Source organism: Sturnira hondurensis, unplaced genomic scaffold, assembly GCF_014824575.4.
Source record: "Sturnira hondurensis isolate 20B ecotype Veracruz unplaced genomic scaffold, ASM1482457v3 Scaffold0007217, whole genome shotgun sequence".
Classification (NCBI taxonomy): domain Eukaryota; kingdom Metazoa; phylum Chordata; class Mammalia; order Chiroptera; family Phyllostomidae; genus Sturnira; species Sturnira hondurensis.
Window position 1 is genome coordinate 273958 of NW_028079848.1, and position 17745 is coordinate 291702.

At 39.5% G+C, this 17745-nt stretch overlaps 1 protein-coding gene across 2 annotated transcripts in view; it reads left to right on the forward strand.

The window, feature by feature from the left end:
• The window catches only part of COL11A1 (collagen type XI alpha 1 chain), a 166122-nt gene that overhangs the window by 26967 nt on the left and 121410 nt on the right, over window positions 1-17745 (forward strand). For both annotated transcript variants that reach the window (XM_037051306.1, XM_037051307.1), the window contains exon 5: window positions 14787-14915. In XM_037051306.1, the coding sequence (XP_036907201.1) occupies window positions 14787-14915 (129 nt within the window). The remainder of the gene's footprint in view (window positions 1-14786; window positions 14916-17745) is intronic.

The window sequence follows — 17745 nt, forward strand, 5'->3', positions numbered from 1 at the left end:
TCCGTGTTTCCACGATATGATAGAGATGGCAGAGAGAAACTTCACCTGTTGAAAATCGCTTTTTAAAACAATGTGGAGGTCATGGGGAAAAGCCCTCTTCCGATTATAATTCCCCAATTATGATAACCACATTCTTTGTTTTAATCTTTCAATTGCTGGACCTGGTGACTTGTACTTTCATTTCCATTTAGTATTTAAATTACCTATAGAGCAAACGGTCCTGGTGCCTGACCTCATAAAGGGATGCGCTTCAGAGTCATTGCTCTGATGATTATTTTAGTACAATTTCTAAGGAATTTGGTCTTCAAAATGTAACAGAGTAAAGCTATGTAAGATACTAAAGGTTGGTAGACAGGTTTTACATAGAATACATTGTTTTTTTGATATGTGAATGTATGTGACACAACATGTATGTACATATACATATATATCTACACATACACACAGACAGTATGTATTTTCATTACAAGAACAACGTAAATTTTGTAATTATCAAAATCATGTATCCAAAGAGTCACTATACATAAAATTCAAGTCTTATTTCCTAAATTGTATTACTGTGTGATAACAAAATTTCAAAATATTTAGTCTTTCCCACTTGAAAACATAATATGAAGAAAGTGAATAATTTAAAGATACATATTTTAAAATCAGAATATAATGCTCTAACTCCTTTTGTGAAATTAATTCAGCTTCTGTGATATGGTGTCAATATATCTTTTCCTGAAAATGTATCCAACTAGTTTTCAGTTCATTTTGGATTCCATTATGGTACCTATTTAGATTTCTGAATCTTTGCAACTGAATGTGTAGAAATTAGACTGAAAGTGACAAGGGATAGCAATGACACCATGTACGCATTATTTTAGTGTTAGGTCAAGAGCTGCAAAGAATAAGATGAGATAAAAAAAACACCAGCGATTCATTAGCCTGAAAACTGGAAATGTCACTTTTTTGGAAAAAGTGTCATTTCAATTTAGATGCAAATTTTAGTGGATATAATTCTGTCTACATACTACCCTGCATTTATAGAAAGGTGTTGCTGTGGCAAAAATGCTAAAGTGGCCCTATTTGAACTGAAATCTGAAGACTTTTAGGAATACAACAAAAAAAAAAACAGATAAGAGCAAAAGTGAAAACTTAGGATGTTTTAAAGTACGACATACTTAAAAAGTATGACAAATTAGTTTATTTGGAAATGGTCCAATGACTACATAGACCCATAGTTCAGACTGTATGATTTCAGGATAGCAGAAGGAATATAAGAATTCATTCCAGAGTGAGAAGAATCTGATTTTGACTCTCAGCATCTAGCTTAATTACGTTTCTCAGTGTCATTCTTGTGTATGTTTTAATTTCTCATTCTTCAAATCAGAATAGTAATGTAATCTTCCTCATACATATTTACTTAAAAAATAAGTTTATATATGGAAGGTGCTTAAAATACTGGTATTAGATATATGTGGATGTATATTATATGTTAACTTAATTATGCATTGGTGTATGCATTCTTTAGTCATTATTAGAACAAAATATCCAATCAACCCTAATCAATAGCCTTAGTTTCTTCTGGCTTGATAATACACTTCAAAGACATGAAGAAAAGCTACAGTAGAAGAATCACATTGCCTGCATTCATTATCAATAAAATTACTTTTGGAGTATTTAAATAGGAAATTTCTTTGCTAAATAACAAGTTGTAGCCATTATAACTTCAATTCTTCAAAGCATTGCTATTTCAGTCTTTTTTAAATGAATCAAGACAGGTTATTACAGGTATTTTATGTTTTCAACGGTGATGTACCTTTTCAAAGATTCTTTCTTTTGAAGAAATTAGGAAAATACTCAAAAGTTCCCTCCTGCAATATTTGAACCCATGTCTTTTTTTTACCTTAACCCCAGGTAGTCACTAATTTGCTTTTATCACAGTAGCTTATTTAAGTTTTGTAGAATTTTTATGCATTTGAAATTTATATAGATTTTAGATTTTTCTTCTTTTCTAACGTATGCATGCGATGCATGTATTAAACCTTCTTTAGGATAACGGCTTTTGCTGTATCCTGTATATTTTGATAAGTTGTATTTTAATTTTCACTTCAAAACTATTTAAAATTTTTCCAATGAGATATCACCACTGACTCAGGTGTTACCGAGAGGTAGGCTGTTTCTTCTCCAAGTTTGTTGGCCTTTCCAGGAATTTTCCTGGTATTGATTTCTAGTTCAGTTTCACTGTGTTCTGAGACCAGATATTGTATGATTCTGTTATTTAAAATTTTTTTAGGGTCTGTCTTGGTGAAAGTTCCCTGTGAGCCGGAGAAGAATGTGTAATTTGCTGTTGTTGGGTGAAGTGATCTCTACAATTCAGTTATATCCAATTGATTGAGAGTGCTATTAAGTTCAAGTGTGGCCTTACCAATTCTTGCATATGGATCTGTCCATTTCTGAGAGAAGGGTGTTAAAGTCTTCAACAATAATATTGGACTAACCAATTTCTTCTTCTTGGGTTGTTTTAATTTATTTTGTTGTTCCTCTTTTGGGCACATATATATTAACAGCTGCTATTTCTTCCTGGACATTTTTCTCCTTTATCATTATGTAATATCTTTGCTTATTATGGATAACTTTCTGTGCTCTGAAATCTACCACGTCTAAAATTAACATCGCTAATCTTGCTTTCCTAGATTAGTGATAGCTTGGTATGATTTTCTCCATCCCTTTACTTGAGTCTGTAGGTATCTTTGTACTTTAAGTAGGTTTCTTGTGGACAACATATACTTGGGTCTTGCTTTTTGATCCATTCTCACAAGATATATGCAATTATTTCTAAAAGGGGACCTTCCTGCTTTCACACAGACATTGTCCGGTATCTCTACATGACAGTATTTTATAGTAGTAGTTTATTAAACATAATATTTTTCTTACTGTAATTAATTTAGAAGTTGTCAGATTTTACTTAGACTCAGTGTTAATGATTATTTACAGAGTTGTGTCAGCAAACATGAGCTGTCGCTTTGGACTTTGCTGTTTTAGGAGCTATTTAAGCTTTCGTACAAATCACATGTATGACTAGATCAAGCTGCACCGTTGGTTTGATGAGTGCTATGAGCGTTATCTGTAGCCACGTCTGAAAGGAGGACCTGCTTTCGTCTGTCCCACGTGTGAGCACATGTGAGCACATGCGTGCTGAGCTCACATGGCAGGTGTGCTGAGGGACGATACACAAAAGTGTCCCACGTCACTGATGGCCACGTGTCATTGATCTGTAGGGCACCTCCTCCTTTCTCCTTTCCAGGCATCCCTGAACTTGACCATGCAACAGCTGTGCAGCATCCTGTACCGACTGTGCACAAAAAAGCATCACACACTTTATTTTGTCCCTTTTATACATTTTATCTCTGTGAGATCACACCGGTGCAATGGATACCTGCCTTCCCTATTTTTAGTCTATAATAATTTTTTTAAAGATTTTATTTATTTATCTTTAGAGGGGAAAGGAAGGAGAGAAAAAGAGAAATATCAATGTATGTTGCTTCTCCTGAGTCCCCTGCTGGGAACTGGCCTGCAACCCAGGCATGTGCCCTGACTGGGAATCAAACCGCGATCGTGTGGTTTGCAGGCCCGCGCTCAATCCACTGAGCTACACCAGCCAGGGCTAGTCTATAATAATTTTTTTAACTTTTCAAAGAGAACGAGGCACCTGCATGTTGTTTTATAATTATCTATTAGTGTGTAGTTGTCTCCTTAGACTCCAAATTCCTGGAGAGCAGGCTTTATCCCCTGTGATTGTAGATGTTCCAGTAGCAGAAGCCAGAATCCACACTTGGTAGTGTGGTGTTTGGAGCCAATGACCAGCAGTGAGCGGATGGACATGTGCTCTACAGGACAGGGGTTGGGGCTTGGTCAGAGTGGCCTGGGCAGGGAAGGGGAGGGGGGCTCTAGGTTAGCATTTGCCACTGAAGTCAGGTGCTTATTAAGTAGTTGATGACTCCCTGTTGAAGTGGAATAAATACTATATGCTAAACATTGCACTTAAATAATTGATATAGGAAAATAAATTGATATAGTTATAATAAGATATGATTTTGTCGTAATAAATATATGGGCATGTCAAATAGGGGAATAAGAACTGTATCCAAGAGGCTGAAGTATGAAGGACATCTAACTCTGGCTGGGTGGCTCAGTTGGTTGGAGTATCGTCCTGGACACTGAAAACCTCGGTCGGGGCACGTACAGGAGGCAACCAATTGGTGTTCCACTCTCACATCACTGTTTCTCCCCCTCTCTCTTTCCATTCATCTCTGTCTAAAATTAATAAACATATCCTTGGGTGAAGATTAAAAAGAAAAAAGAATATTTAAAGCTGAGGACGTGTGCAGAAGGTGACGGTTTGGAATGAAAACAGCAGGTCTGGGAATGCAATCCCCTTTGGGAGCCGTAGGGCCTGTCCGTGCACCGTCCTTTGCAGCCTGCGGAGGAGGCTGAAGTTTGAACCATTGCCCGTGAGAAATTTTGTTTAGTAAAGGAAATAAAAATTCAGATCTTGGAAGCTTCTTTTTGTGGCAGTGGAGGGTGAGAATGTGATGGAAAAGAAAAACAACCCCTGATACATTGAAATATTAGTTCAGACAGAAGGCCTTGGAGACAAGCCCATGCACTGGAGATGGGGAAGGGTCTGGCTTCGGGATGGTCATGTGGGGGGACGGACAGGTCCTGGGGAACGGTCGGTGTGTGGGTTTTGGGGGAGGAAAGCTTTACTACCTCAGACTTCCAGCTTGGACACGTAGGGAATACATAGGTGATGTTTCTTTCTTCCAACCAGGAACTGTTTGGAATTTTAGCTGCATTTAAAAGGCTTTCATTCTCCTTTTTTTAAAAAAAAAGTTTAATTTGCTTTTAACAAAGCTTTCAATTTGCTAAAATACCATATGATTATCTTGGACAAAATAATCCTGTTTTGACATCTTTCTATACTTTCTGAGTTCTGCAGTAAATACGCGGTTAGTGTGAAATGAACATCAACTCAAAAAAGTGTAAGAATGGGAGTGATTATTTGCAGTATTGTTTAAGTAAATTTTTAAGGAACTAGATATTTCTGAGGCATGGCCTAGTTCGTCTCTGTTTACACTGTGGTTATTTAAAGTTCTTAGAAAAGTAGCAGGTGTGTAGTAAGTGAAGTCTACATACTTATCTCTTTTTTAAAAAAAGATTTTATTTACTTATTTTTAGAGGGGAAGGGAAGGAGAGAGGGAGAGAAATATCAACGTATGGTTGCCTCTCTTGTGTTCCCTGCTGGGAACTGGCCTGCAGCCCAGGCATGTGCCCTGACTGGGAATCGAACCATGGTTGTTTGGTTCGAAGGCCTGAGCTCAATCCACGGAGCTACACCAGCCAGGGCCGTACTTACCTCTTAATACAACTGTGTTATCTGCTCCTTGGGTTCATTGCAGGAGCCCTTTAATGCTGTCCTGGCTTCTGTCCTTTGCATCTGTCTGCTCTCTCAGCTTCAAGTTTAGAATAGCCAGCGTATTCCTGTCCAATAGTCTTAGCTGGAGGAATGACTGAGTGAAAGACAGATGTCACCACTTGACTTATCATCTTCTGGTGGCATTGCATATCATTAGAGGACAAGTTAAACTCTCATTATTCTGAAGGCTCCTGCATGATCTCTCCACACCCCTGCCCTTTGTGCTGACCTCAGCCATGCTCCTCACCCCCTTGCCCACTCTGGTCCACAAAGTGCCCCTTCCTGGAGCACAGCAAACATCTCCGACCTTGGACCCGGGCTCTGGCCAGTTCTTCTGGAAGGTTCTCCCCTAGGTGTCTGCACTTTTTCTCCCCCAGTTCAGTCATCTCTGTCTCCAGATCCTTTTCATGACCACACTTGGCAATAGAACATCCTGCCTTCCGGCCCATCTCCATGACCATATTCTTCACAGCACTTAACACTCTCTAACGCATCATGTTTTGCTTATTCCTCTTTCCCTCTCTGGAGCCTGAGCTCCAAGAGGTCAGGGGGCTTTGTGTTGTATCCACAAGGTCTTGAATAGTGCCTGATGTGTTTTACTGTCTGAATGAATGAATAAGCATACTTTTTAGCAGTTACTCATTTAAGGGGTGTAGATCATACATGGCAAACAAGAACACAGGAGGCAGGGTCTGCTACGTTCTCCCTAAACATCGAATTTAATGAACTTATTACTTTGGTGGAAGAGGGTCATGTTCGTAATTATTTTCCAGTAAATAACACTTCACTGGAAGCATAAGACAACTGTGCATGTCTCGTGGCAGCATTTTATTCAACTTCAGGCATTTTCTAGAATACTAGTTGGTCAATAATTGTTCAATTAGTAACATAGGATCCCTACGCATTTTCTTCAAGTTGATTTCACAAGCTGGTTTGGGGACATGGTGAAATACCCCAGTGATGTCTGTGTGGGTAGTAGTTCCGTCTCTGACCACGTGGTCTTCCTCGTTCAGTGCCATCTCTGGGCCATGTTTCAGCCAAACTAAAACTCCCGGCATTTTGGCAGCTTTCTGTTTCCACCCAAAGCCGTCGAGAAGAATCGTGAACTGTGTGGAACGCCTTGGAAGAAAACTCAGCAAGAGCTGAGGTCCCTGCAAACTGAGGGGTCTGGGTAGACAGACAGGAAACACAGGTTCCCAGTTCATGTTCTGACAACAGTAGATGCTCCTTGAGAATTGTGTGCCCTGTTTAAGGTTTAACGTCCGTCTTGATCCTGAATTGGCAAGCAAAAACTTCTACCAAGACCACCAGCCTGTTAACAAAGCTCGGATATCAAACGTGAACCTTACAGAAAAAAAACAGACCCTCTAGAATTTTCTTCAGCAAGGGCTTGTACAGCTGCATGTGGTGGAAACTGCTCCGAGAGATGGCCTTCTCTTTCTTTCCTATTACGTTTTTTTCTGATAGGCTTTCCTGACAGAGTAATGATTTTAGGCTTCTGAGCCTCAGCTTGTGTTTAGAATTTCTTTTGAGAACAATTGCCAATGGATTCTCCAGCAGCATGTCTTAAATTTCATAGTGTCCACATACACATTTTCTACAAATTTTCCATTCAAAGGTGTACTCTTTAATTGCCCTCAAATATCCTAATCTTATACCTAATATTTGTGCACACTTTATACTTGCAAAACTGCTTTAGTACATATTAACTTTTAAAGCATCTCTGAGAAATATAAGACAAATAATAGTATTCTTAACTTCAGGTGTTGAAATAGAGGCTCATCGTGTTGCGTAAACTCAGTGCCCTATGACCCGTGTGTTGAACAGATGTCCATCTGTGCCCACTGCGTACGGGCCTGTTCCAGAAAGACGGGAAGCTCGGAGAACCAATCAGGCAGGGCCCTGCTCTCATGACGTTGTATTCGTGCACATTTCATTGAACAACGTGGTTTGGCTGATTAACAGTTCATATTCTGACTATGAACTGTGTCTTTTGTCTTCTGGTAGAAGCAGTGCGCCTTCCTGGCAAGTGACACGCATTGGTTATTTGAATCCTTAAACTTAGTATGTGTGTGAATGGAAGATACCACCGGTGGTCGAATAACCTCATTTGCTTCAGCACCTTTGATGTGCGCTGGAGGAACTTCACTCCTGTGTATGGGAGCTAGTCTGTGGCAATACTGATTTTTGTTGTACGTCGTTCCTCTTAAAGTCGCAGAACCCACCGGGATGTTAAGGGAGGGCTTACCTCTCTGTGGTCTTTCTCTGACTTCTCACGTGCCCTGTGAGATCACTCTGGTTTTCCGGCAGGAAACAGAATTGACTGAGATGATGTCAGAAGTGTGACTAGGAGGTATGGGCATTACTATTCGAGGGGATTGGGGCCCAGAGGCAGAATAGTGATTTCAGGCTCCCTGCAGTTGGAGCCTGCAGAGCTCACCGCTGAGCTGGAGTGCTCAGCGTGCCAGCCGGGCAAGTGTGGGGACCACCTGTTTGTCCTGAAGTTGTACCGTGCCTCCTCATATTAGGAATGTTGTGTAACTGGTTTGCTTTTCATGCAGTGAAAATACAGTTCTTTCCAAACGCTTCCATCTCGCTGGGGAATCCTGGCCGTCAACTTTGAGAGCATGTGTCCCGTCTTTCACCACTCAGTAGACAAGTGTTGAGAAAAGACGTTTTCTCATGGACATTAACGAATAGCTTGTTTTCAAAATGAAAACATGGAAAAAGATCTATCAATCACTCTATCTACATACTTTAAAAAATCCTCTTAGGCGTAAATATTTCACTAAATATCCAATTTTGATTGACTAGATCTTCAGTCCCCAAGGGGAACAGTCGTTGGATTATTATGTGGTGGGGGACGGCAGCGAGTAGAAGCCAGGAAGTGTATTCAAAACCCTGCTGTTCCAGGGACGGCCTCACCGCCTGTAGAACCAGAAGAGTGAAGGTGGAGAAAGGCTACTACCAACGATTTCTTTCCATCCACGGGTAGATATTTGCTCTGGCCTGAAAAATAAGCAATAAAAAAGGTGAAACAATGTGTAAAAGGAGTGATCCCCAAATGTCTAGTTTATTTGCTTGGGCTGGAGGAGGAAATGGGCCAGTTCAACTCTGTAAAGTCTTTATGAAATGATGAAAAGAGTGTATCATAATTTCATATGCAAAAGATGGTCATTTAAAATTACTTTAAAAATAAATCCAGAATATTCTGCCAAGCCCTTGGCAGTGTGACTCAGTTGGTTGGAGCATCATCTCGTAGGCCAGAAGGTTGGACATTCCATTGCTGGTCAGGGCATATAGAAGAATCAACCAATGGATGTGCAAATAAATGAAAGAACAAATTGATGTCTCTCTCTCTCTGTCTCTCTCCCCACCTCTCTCTTCTCACACTTCTCTCTCTCTAAAATCAATCAACATATTAAAAAACTGAAAAAAAGTTTCTGAAAAAACAGAAAAAAGTTTCTATCAACTCAAAGACCATAAAATATAAAGAAATTGCCAAATTGTGCTATTAACTTTGTGTGACAGGTTATGAAATTCATACCTACATGTAAGGTCACATTTGACCTTTATGCTGATATTAGGTACGTGGATTTGTCCTTTGAGTCTGTGTTAAAATATAAGTTAAAAAATATTAAATGATACCTATTGTTTCCTTTCATACAAGATTTTTTCTTAAGTCAGTATTTAAAAATAACATCACAAACAATTTCCAGTTTGTTTTTAAATCTTTAGACTTTATTTTTATTTTCTCATTTTAGATTTTAAAATGTTATCTTCCATTATATTATTTTGGACAATGGATATGTATAAAAAGTATCAGATGAATTTATTTTGGGGGGTGAGTAAACTGTGGTGACACATATTTTAAATGTTCATTATTAATGAAATTTTGAAAAAGAATCCTTTTCTTATCTAAAAATCACCTCATTATTTTTCCACATTTGTAATTGAAAGTTTTACTTGTATTGCTTTAAATCCAGAAAGAACTAAATGTGTTTCACTGTTGATTTACATTAGTATGAACAGATTAAATGAAATAACATAAATAAAAATATCATTCCTATATACACATATATAATTCTGATATGATAATATATTTTCTGTTCTTTTTTTTTCATTGACATGAAGAAGAATTAGACTATAACTTCATTCATATGGAGTTAATGATACAACCAGGAATTATTTTAATTTTTTTACTAGCTTAATGAAAATGCATTTTTAAAATACTCGGGTATATGTGTATTTAAATTCAGATGAACTATAGCAGAAATTAATTTGAAAAAGTTTACTTAAAAACTCATTCCCTGCAAATTCTTTATCTGTGCTTCAAGTCGACTCCTTTCCCGTGGTTTTTACTTCCTCTTCCCTCCTGTGGTGTGGGCCCAAGGATATTTGTAAATGGTGGTGCTGTCATAATGCCCCTGGTTATAATGTCGGGGACATTGTAACAATGATCACCCTGAGTTCTAGCTGTTTGTCAAAGTCAGTCAGCCAGTGTTTCCATGTATGGTTGCCTCTCATGAGTCCCCTGCTGGGAACTGGCCTGCAACCCAGGCATGTGCCCTGCCTGGGAATCGAACCAGTGACCTTTTGCTTCACAGGCCTGTGCTCAATCCACTGAGCTACACTAGCCAGGAATTTATGTGTTCTTCTTTATTCTGTTATAAAGACAATGCACAAGATAAAACTAAAAACAAATGAGTATTAATTTAGTCTGTATTATGGCAATAACAAAACACCACAGACTGAATATCTCAAAACGACAGAGATTTATTTTTTTTATGCTTCTGGAAGCCAAGACGTCTGAAACCAAGGCCTCTCTCCTTGGCTTGCAGGCCGCTGTCTTCTCCCCGTGTCCTCCCACAGTTTCCCACGGGTTGTGTGTGTGTCTTAATCTCCTACTCTTATTGGACAAGAGCTCACCCTGAAGACATCACTAACCTTAACGATCCTATCAGTCCTATCTTTGGAGACAGTCCTATCTCCAAAGTCACATTCTGAGCCTAGACCTTAAACTCATGAACTGGGAGCGGGAGCTGGTGGGAACCCAGTATGACCCAGCGCGATTCATCTGGGCAAGTCCATTGTGTCCTTGAAGATGAGTGAAATGTGAGGCTCAGTCACATTAGGCTGCCAGATTGGAGAAGACTTTTCTGCTGATTCTTACTGACACTTGTCATTTGGTTTGGCTTTAGTGCTGCCACCTAACAGTCTTCAGACAAAGGTGCAACGGTGGGCGTGGCAGGACTCAAAAGGAAATGAAGCCAGTTCTCTGGAAAGAAAAACTGAATTTATCCCAGCAACAAGCGTTCATTATCATTTCTCTTCATAGACCTAAGAGGTTGAACCTCCCAAGTTTTCCTTTTGTTGTATTTCTTTTTTTCGAAGATTTTATTTATTTATCTTTAGAGGGGAAGGGAAAGAGAGAAGGAGAGAAACATCAATGTATGGTTGCCTCTCATGAGTCCCCTGCTGGGAACTGGTCTGCAACCCAGGCATGTGCCCTGACTGGGAATTGAACCGCGATCATGTGGTTAGCAGGCCCGCACTCAATCCACTGAGCTACACCAGCCAGGGCCTTTTGTTATATTTCTTAATGGAATAAATGGTGTTGTCACCCTATCATTGCTCAGCCGGAAGGGACAAGACCACTCCTCCCCACACCCCCAATGCAAGTTCCTCCCTGGTCTGCACTGTCCCCTCTATCCCCCACTCCATCCCCCACCGCTATCACCAGCACCCAGGCTCCAAATCTCACAGATCATTTCTGACCCAATAAACGCAGAGGCTAGATGGCTTTACAGAACACAATCGCAGCGCCTGTGTGATGTGCTCCAACACTGGGTGACAGGACATTGCTAATTCTAGAAACTTGGGAGATTCAGTGAAATGCAGAGTTAATAGATACTTGGAGTCTTCCAGATTTTGTCAAAAGTAAATTATTCTCTCAGAATATAAGTTACGTCCAAGTTTTAATGTTAGATGTTTAAGTCTTCCGAGATTCAGAGTGGAACTGAACCCCTTATGGGATCGTACACTTCCCAGCTGCTACCTTGACATTCAGGAGAGACTATCTGTAAATAAACTGTTTAACACTAAACTAGTTATTTGGACTGAGAGTTGCCAGAGGAAGACCTTGGGGGACTGCGTGAGAAAGGGGGAGGGACTGAGAAGCACAGATTGGTAGTTATAAAATAGTCACGGGATGTAAAGTAGAGCATAGGGAATATAGCCAGTAATATTGTAGTAAGTATATATGGGGCCAGGTGGGCACTGGAGATATCAGGGGGAAACACTCTGTAAAGCATGTGATTGTCTAACCACTTGGCTGTATGCCTGAAACTAATGTAGAATAATATCGCAAGTGAACTGTAATTGAAAAGTAAACTTAAAAAAATAAGTGTTTACCCGAACGGTTATAGTTAACCATCCATCCAGCTTCTGAATTAGCTGGTTTGGTTAAACCTGGACTTCCTCTGCTGTTCTCGTGATTTTGTATTTGTCCCAAGTGCATGACCCGCTCGGAGGTCACATTACTTGATCACATGGAGTTGAACATGACGGCCATTCAGAGCCTGGTTTTTTGTTGCTCATTCTTCCAAATTAGCTGCTGTGCCGTCCAGTTCAGGGGATGGTCAGGTGGGAACTGACTCCCACCAGGCCCTGCGGGGCCTCACATCCGATGAGGAGTGGGATCTGAAAATTCAGACCCTGAACATTGACCGGTTGACACGGGACCTTAAAATACGACACCAGTCTTTTAGGACGCTTTTTCAATAAATGGGATTTCTTACACAGGCAGAAAAAGCGAACTATGTTTTAACTGGTGTATTTCAAAGAGTGTGATGTAATTCCATTGATAGCACAGAAAATAGAACTATCTGGGTTTTCTAGCGAGTGTATAAAACAAAACCAAAAACAGGCAAGTAGACATGGTTAGAATATAGGCATCACATTTTTGTTTTGAAAGGGTGACATGCTGTGTTATTACTTATAAACCGGTCTAATGAAACTGTGGCGGGAACCTTTTGCAGTGCACGTGGCGTTCAGAAGAGCCTCATCTGCATAGCACGTTCTATCCAGTTTTCTTACACGTGCGTTACCCCAGACTCACCTTGTCTATAGGCAAATACAAGAGAAGAGCGAGACCTAGCTTGCACCGCTGGATCAGGCCAGGTCGCTGCATCAACTCTAGCCTTGGCTTTGCAGGTCCGTAGAGGAGCAACCTTGGCCTTGCAGGATGCAGCTTCCTACCTGTGTGCTACTGAGGCCTGTTTCACTTGGTAACTTCCCCTTTTTCCAGCTGTGGAAATTTTTAAGATTATTGACTCTGGATATTTATAGTCCATTCAACCTGTCAGGATGCTTTTGTTTATCGGCAGACTGTCTCACAACATGTCATGTGATTAATAGAAAAACACTGTAAGATGCCTCCTGGGAGACAGAGCACTGTAGATTTTTAACTGCATTTTCCAGCTTCTTTCCAGTGGTAGATTTTATGGCTGCATACTTAACACCTGCAATAAGAATTTATAGTGGAAGGGTTGGCGGGAGTCCCCTTAATGAAGTCAAGTGCCTTAGCTAGAATAGTAAGTACTTAGGAAACCATAATTCCCCTCAAAAATATACCATTTTAAAATACCATACGCCTATAAGATGGGCAATGCTTTTATGTTTCAACAGTAGCTTCACTTGCTTCATTGTACTTCCTGCAAGGTAAGTGCAGAATTACAGATTTTTTAGTCTTGGAGAGGACTTCGGATCTGATCTCCCAATGTATTCATGTCACAAACGATGAATTGGGGTGAGCGACTTGCAGAATTCCAAGTGGTTATGGCAAAGCTGAGGGAACATTCAGGAATCATGATTTCTAATTGAAACCCTTCATGAGGCCAGTGCTCAATGATGCCTTGTTATTTTTTGTTTTTATATTTATTTCTTAAATCTTCACCATAGGATATGTTTATTGATTTTAGAGATGGAGGGAGGTAGAGATAAAGAGAGAGGAGGAAGAGACAGAGAGACAGAGAGAAGAAGAGAGAGAAACATCTCTTGGTTGCCTCTCCCAGGGATCAAACCCACAACCTAGGTACCTGACTGGTGGCCTTTCGGTGCACGGGAGCATGCTCCAACCAACAGACCCCTCAGCCAGAGCCCCTCATTAATTATTTTAAGAGCCTAAGGAAGAATTCTGTATTCAAATTTCCCTTTGTTATTTGTAGTTATTTATAATAATTCACTGTGGCTGCACAGTGTTCTAAATCGCTCAGCTGGTGTTGTGGACCTTAGACATGGAATACTAGGCCCTTAGCTACCCCAAATGACTTCATTTCAGAAACAGCAGAGAACTTGCAACACGGGACGAGCAAACTATGGCGGACCACAGGCAAATCCGAGGAGATGAAGGGTTATTTCTTCGTATGCAACATTAGAGTCTTTATAAGTTTCATGTCTGTGTTTTCAGCAGGCCCTATAGAGCAACCACTAATAAAATGCAGAAGAACGCAGAGAAAGAGGGAATAGTGGTGACGTTATTTAGAGCGACATCAGGGGTTCTGTGAGTCAGGTTCCTGTGCCCAGACCCACAGGGCCTTGAATTTCAGAGTCAGATGGATATTAAGCCAGACATTTTCCTGGGCCCCAGTGAAATGAATATGGTTGCAACCCCTAGATTCTTATCAGACATGTTTCGAGTTTAAGGAGACCTGTGTGGAAATAGATTGCTTCAAAAGCGGAGCACACTTGACCTTTGAACAATGCTGGTGTTATGGCCGCCAATCCATCCTTGCAGTCAAAAATCTGTGCTTAAGTTTGACTCCCCAAAACTTAACCCCTCATAGCCTATTGTAGTTGAGAAGTTTTACCAATAATACAAATGGTCAGTTAACACACGTTTTGTATGTTGTATGTATTATATATTTTTTCTTATGACAAAGTACATGAGAGTAAAGAAAATGTTTTGAAGAAAATCGTAAGATTCATGGGTGAATTTCAAAAAATTGTCCAAATTTTTCACATCCACACAGCCCTGGTTGGTGTGGGTGGCTCAGTGGGTTGCGTGCAATGGGAAAAGTGGGGACATCTGTAATAGCATAAAGAATAAAAACAAAGTTAAAAAAGAAAAATCCACCTACACGTGGACTCACGCAGGTCACACTTGTCTTGTGCAAGGGTCAACTGTATAGCTTACGATTTATAGAGGTGTGTGTTTCCTTCTTCACGCGTATTGTAAACGACCTATTGTTTTGGACACGTGTTGCTCTAGACCTCTGTGCATTTGGAAACGCTGACCACACCCGCGCTTGCTTCTTGGCAGGGGGACATCCAGCAGTTGTTGATCACCGGTGACCCCAAAGCCGCCTACGACTACTGTGAGCATTACAGTCCGGACTGTGACTCTTCGGTGCCCAAGGCCGCGCAGGCGCAGGAGCCGCAGGTCGACGAGGTGAGGCCCCCGAGATCGGGCAGGGTTCTCATTTCCATGCTAGAGACGGGCTCCTGCAGTGTGGGGGCGCATCCAAGTTTAACTCGCGTACACTTCCCGGTTCATAGTGCGCTACTATTTCTGGCAAGAACTGACTCGAACGTACTTTTTTGGCGTGTTTTTTCCCCACTTAGTAAAGTATTCTAGAACTTAAATTTCTGAAAAATAGACATGCCTCTCTTGTTTACTGTGTCTCTAAGCATATTTTATTCTTTGGAGGGGAAGAGGACGGTGATTTCTAAAAGTTGCATTTGTCCCCGTAGCACTGCAATAACTACCACAGCCTCCAAGTAAGGGTGAGATGCCTTCTGAGGGTCTGCCGTTTGCCCAGGACTTTGGAGACCCGTGCAAATGAGAAAGTGACATTAGAGTGATCTGGAAGTTTTCAGGATGTGAGGGAATTTTTTCCATTCCTTGTAGGCTATGCCCCATCGGTAGATGTATTTTTTCTTTTTTACACAAAGTCTGATATGACATGGCGATGACATGAAAAGCAGTATGAGTGGATTGTGATGATTAACGCTATTCATATACTCCCATTACCGTTAGCCACCTTATTTAAAATTCAGGTGTGAAAACAGTCTCCCAAGCTTTTCTCCCCAAGAAAATTTACCGCAATGCAATCTTAGTCTATTCTTGCCCAGGCCAAAAATACGTATAAGTTCGTATAGTCATAGTGATTTTGTCAGACTTGACAATCCCAAAGGAAAAAAAAACATGTTATAGTGTACGCTTGGCCCAGGCCTTTAGGTAATATTCTTTGATGTAGATTTTCTAGAAATTGAAAAAGTAAGCAAATTGGAAGGAAGTTAGTCTTCGGGTGTTGTCAAAATTATATATTTAGATTTTCTCCTCAAGTTGAAAGTGTTACATTTTGGAAGAGGTGGTGGAAGTTTTAAAATATTAACAGTGTCCTTATGTTTGAAAAGAGCTCAAATAACATTTTTTTCTTACCTTATAACTATACTATTATTAGGGGCCAACTTTTTTGAGTTTTTCACTATTTACGACAGGTCAATATCTTTGATTTTCAATGGTTATTATTTTGCTTGTGAATTCATTTGGATATTACCTTTTCAATGCTTGCCATATATATATATGTATATTTTAAGATTTTATTTATTTATCTTTAGAGGGAAAAAGAAGGAGAGAGGGAGAGAAATATCAATGTGTGGTTGCCTTTCGTGGGTCCCCTGCTGGGAACTGGCCTGCAACCCAGGCATGTGCCCTGACTGGGAATCGAACCGCAATCATGTGGTTCACAGGCCCATGCTCAATCCACTGAGCTACACCAGCCAGGGCATCATATATATTTTTTAACATTACTTTTTAACGGTATGATAGCGAATTCTGTTGTGCTGATCTTTTCCATGGCTTAATAATAATTTTCTTTTTAAAACAGGACAGAGTCTTAAGAAGCTGACAGGAAAGCAAACACGAGAAAGAAAAGAGAAATTACCAGGAGGCTTGTGTTTGCTTGTCTCGCACAGCTCTCGAGTGCTTTGTTCTTTTTGTTCCCTCGTGATTTATTAAAGTGGGTTTCTATGAATTCCAAGAAGATAGGTAAAATAGTCATCAGGCTTAGCGCTTTTATACACAACTTCGATATTAAAATTTATAACCTTTAGTACACATGTTCAAGATTGAAGTTTATTTTGCTACTGTCTTAAAAAAAGACAAGGCTTCTCTATTTTTAGCAAGAGATGTGGCTGTGAGTTTTTGAAAGGATAAAGGTGTGCACTCCTAATACATTATCTTGAGGTGTCTTATTCCCACATTTTAATGCTATTAGCCAGGGAAGCTGAGTTATTTTGCATCAGAATAATAATTTTTTTAGCCCTCTTTTAGTTTTCAGTTGGTTTCAAAGTAAACTTGTGTTTTTCTATTTTAGTTGTTCGCACATGCAGTTAACATTTTGAGATGTCAGGTTTGTTTTCACTAAAAGCCTTTGATTAGGGAAACATTGCCACAATTGAAGCTGCCTACAATCTGGCTTGGGGGTAGCCTCGCTTAGTAGTTTCTCTATTGAATGTGTCACAGTGAAAAATGTTTCTTCTTTAAATCAGCTCTCACATTTTTTCCTAATTCTTAATGACACTGATACTTCAATAATAAGATAACCATTTTATACCAGTATGTAAAACACTGGTTAGTCAAATTTGTAAGCAAGCCTTATATTAATTTTGAATTATAATATGACATTATATTACAAATATGCATTTCTATACAATATGGGAATGCACAAATATTTGTCAATGTAATAGAAATTAAATATAATAGAAAGCACCAAGCATACATGTTGTTCTTTCTATTAGTTAATTTTCTATTAATAAATTTGTGACATTGCATATTTATTATTCCATTTTGGATTAATAAATATGTCAGTTTCTCTTATAAAATAACTGGCTTGCTTTTTCTCACTTCTAATTTAGTCTCATCAGTATCCTCTGAATAACACATTCTAATTCATTCTGAAGATTCATGTTTTTATGTGTTTGGCACGACTGTGAAAAATGCAGAATGTAAATAGATTTAAATGTAGTGATAACATCACCAAACTTTAATTCTGTTTGAACCTACACAACACCATTGACTTGGCAGAGTGACTAATATTAAAATTATGACAATTTTGGATTTTCACATCAAGTTAGATTATTTTCCTATTTTAGAACAAATTAGATGTTAAATCTATATATGGTTCTTTCTTAATGTGTTACACAGACTATGATGCTTTCTATCCAGAAGGTGGTTGATAGTCTTATATATAAAAGATAATAAAGAAAATAAACCC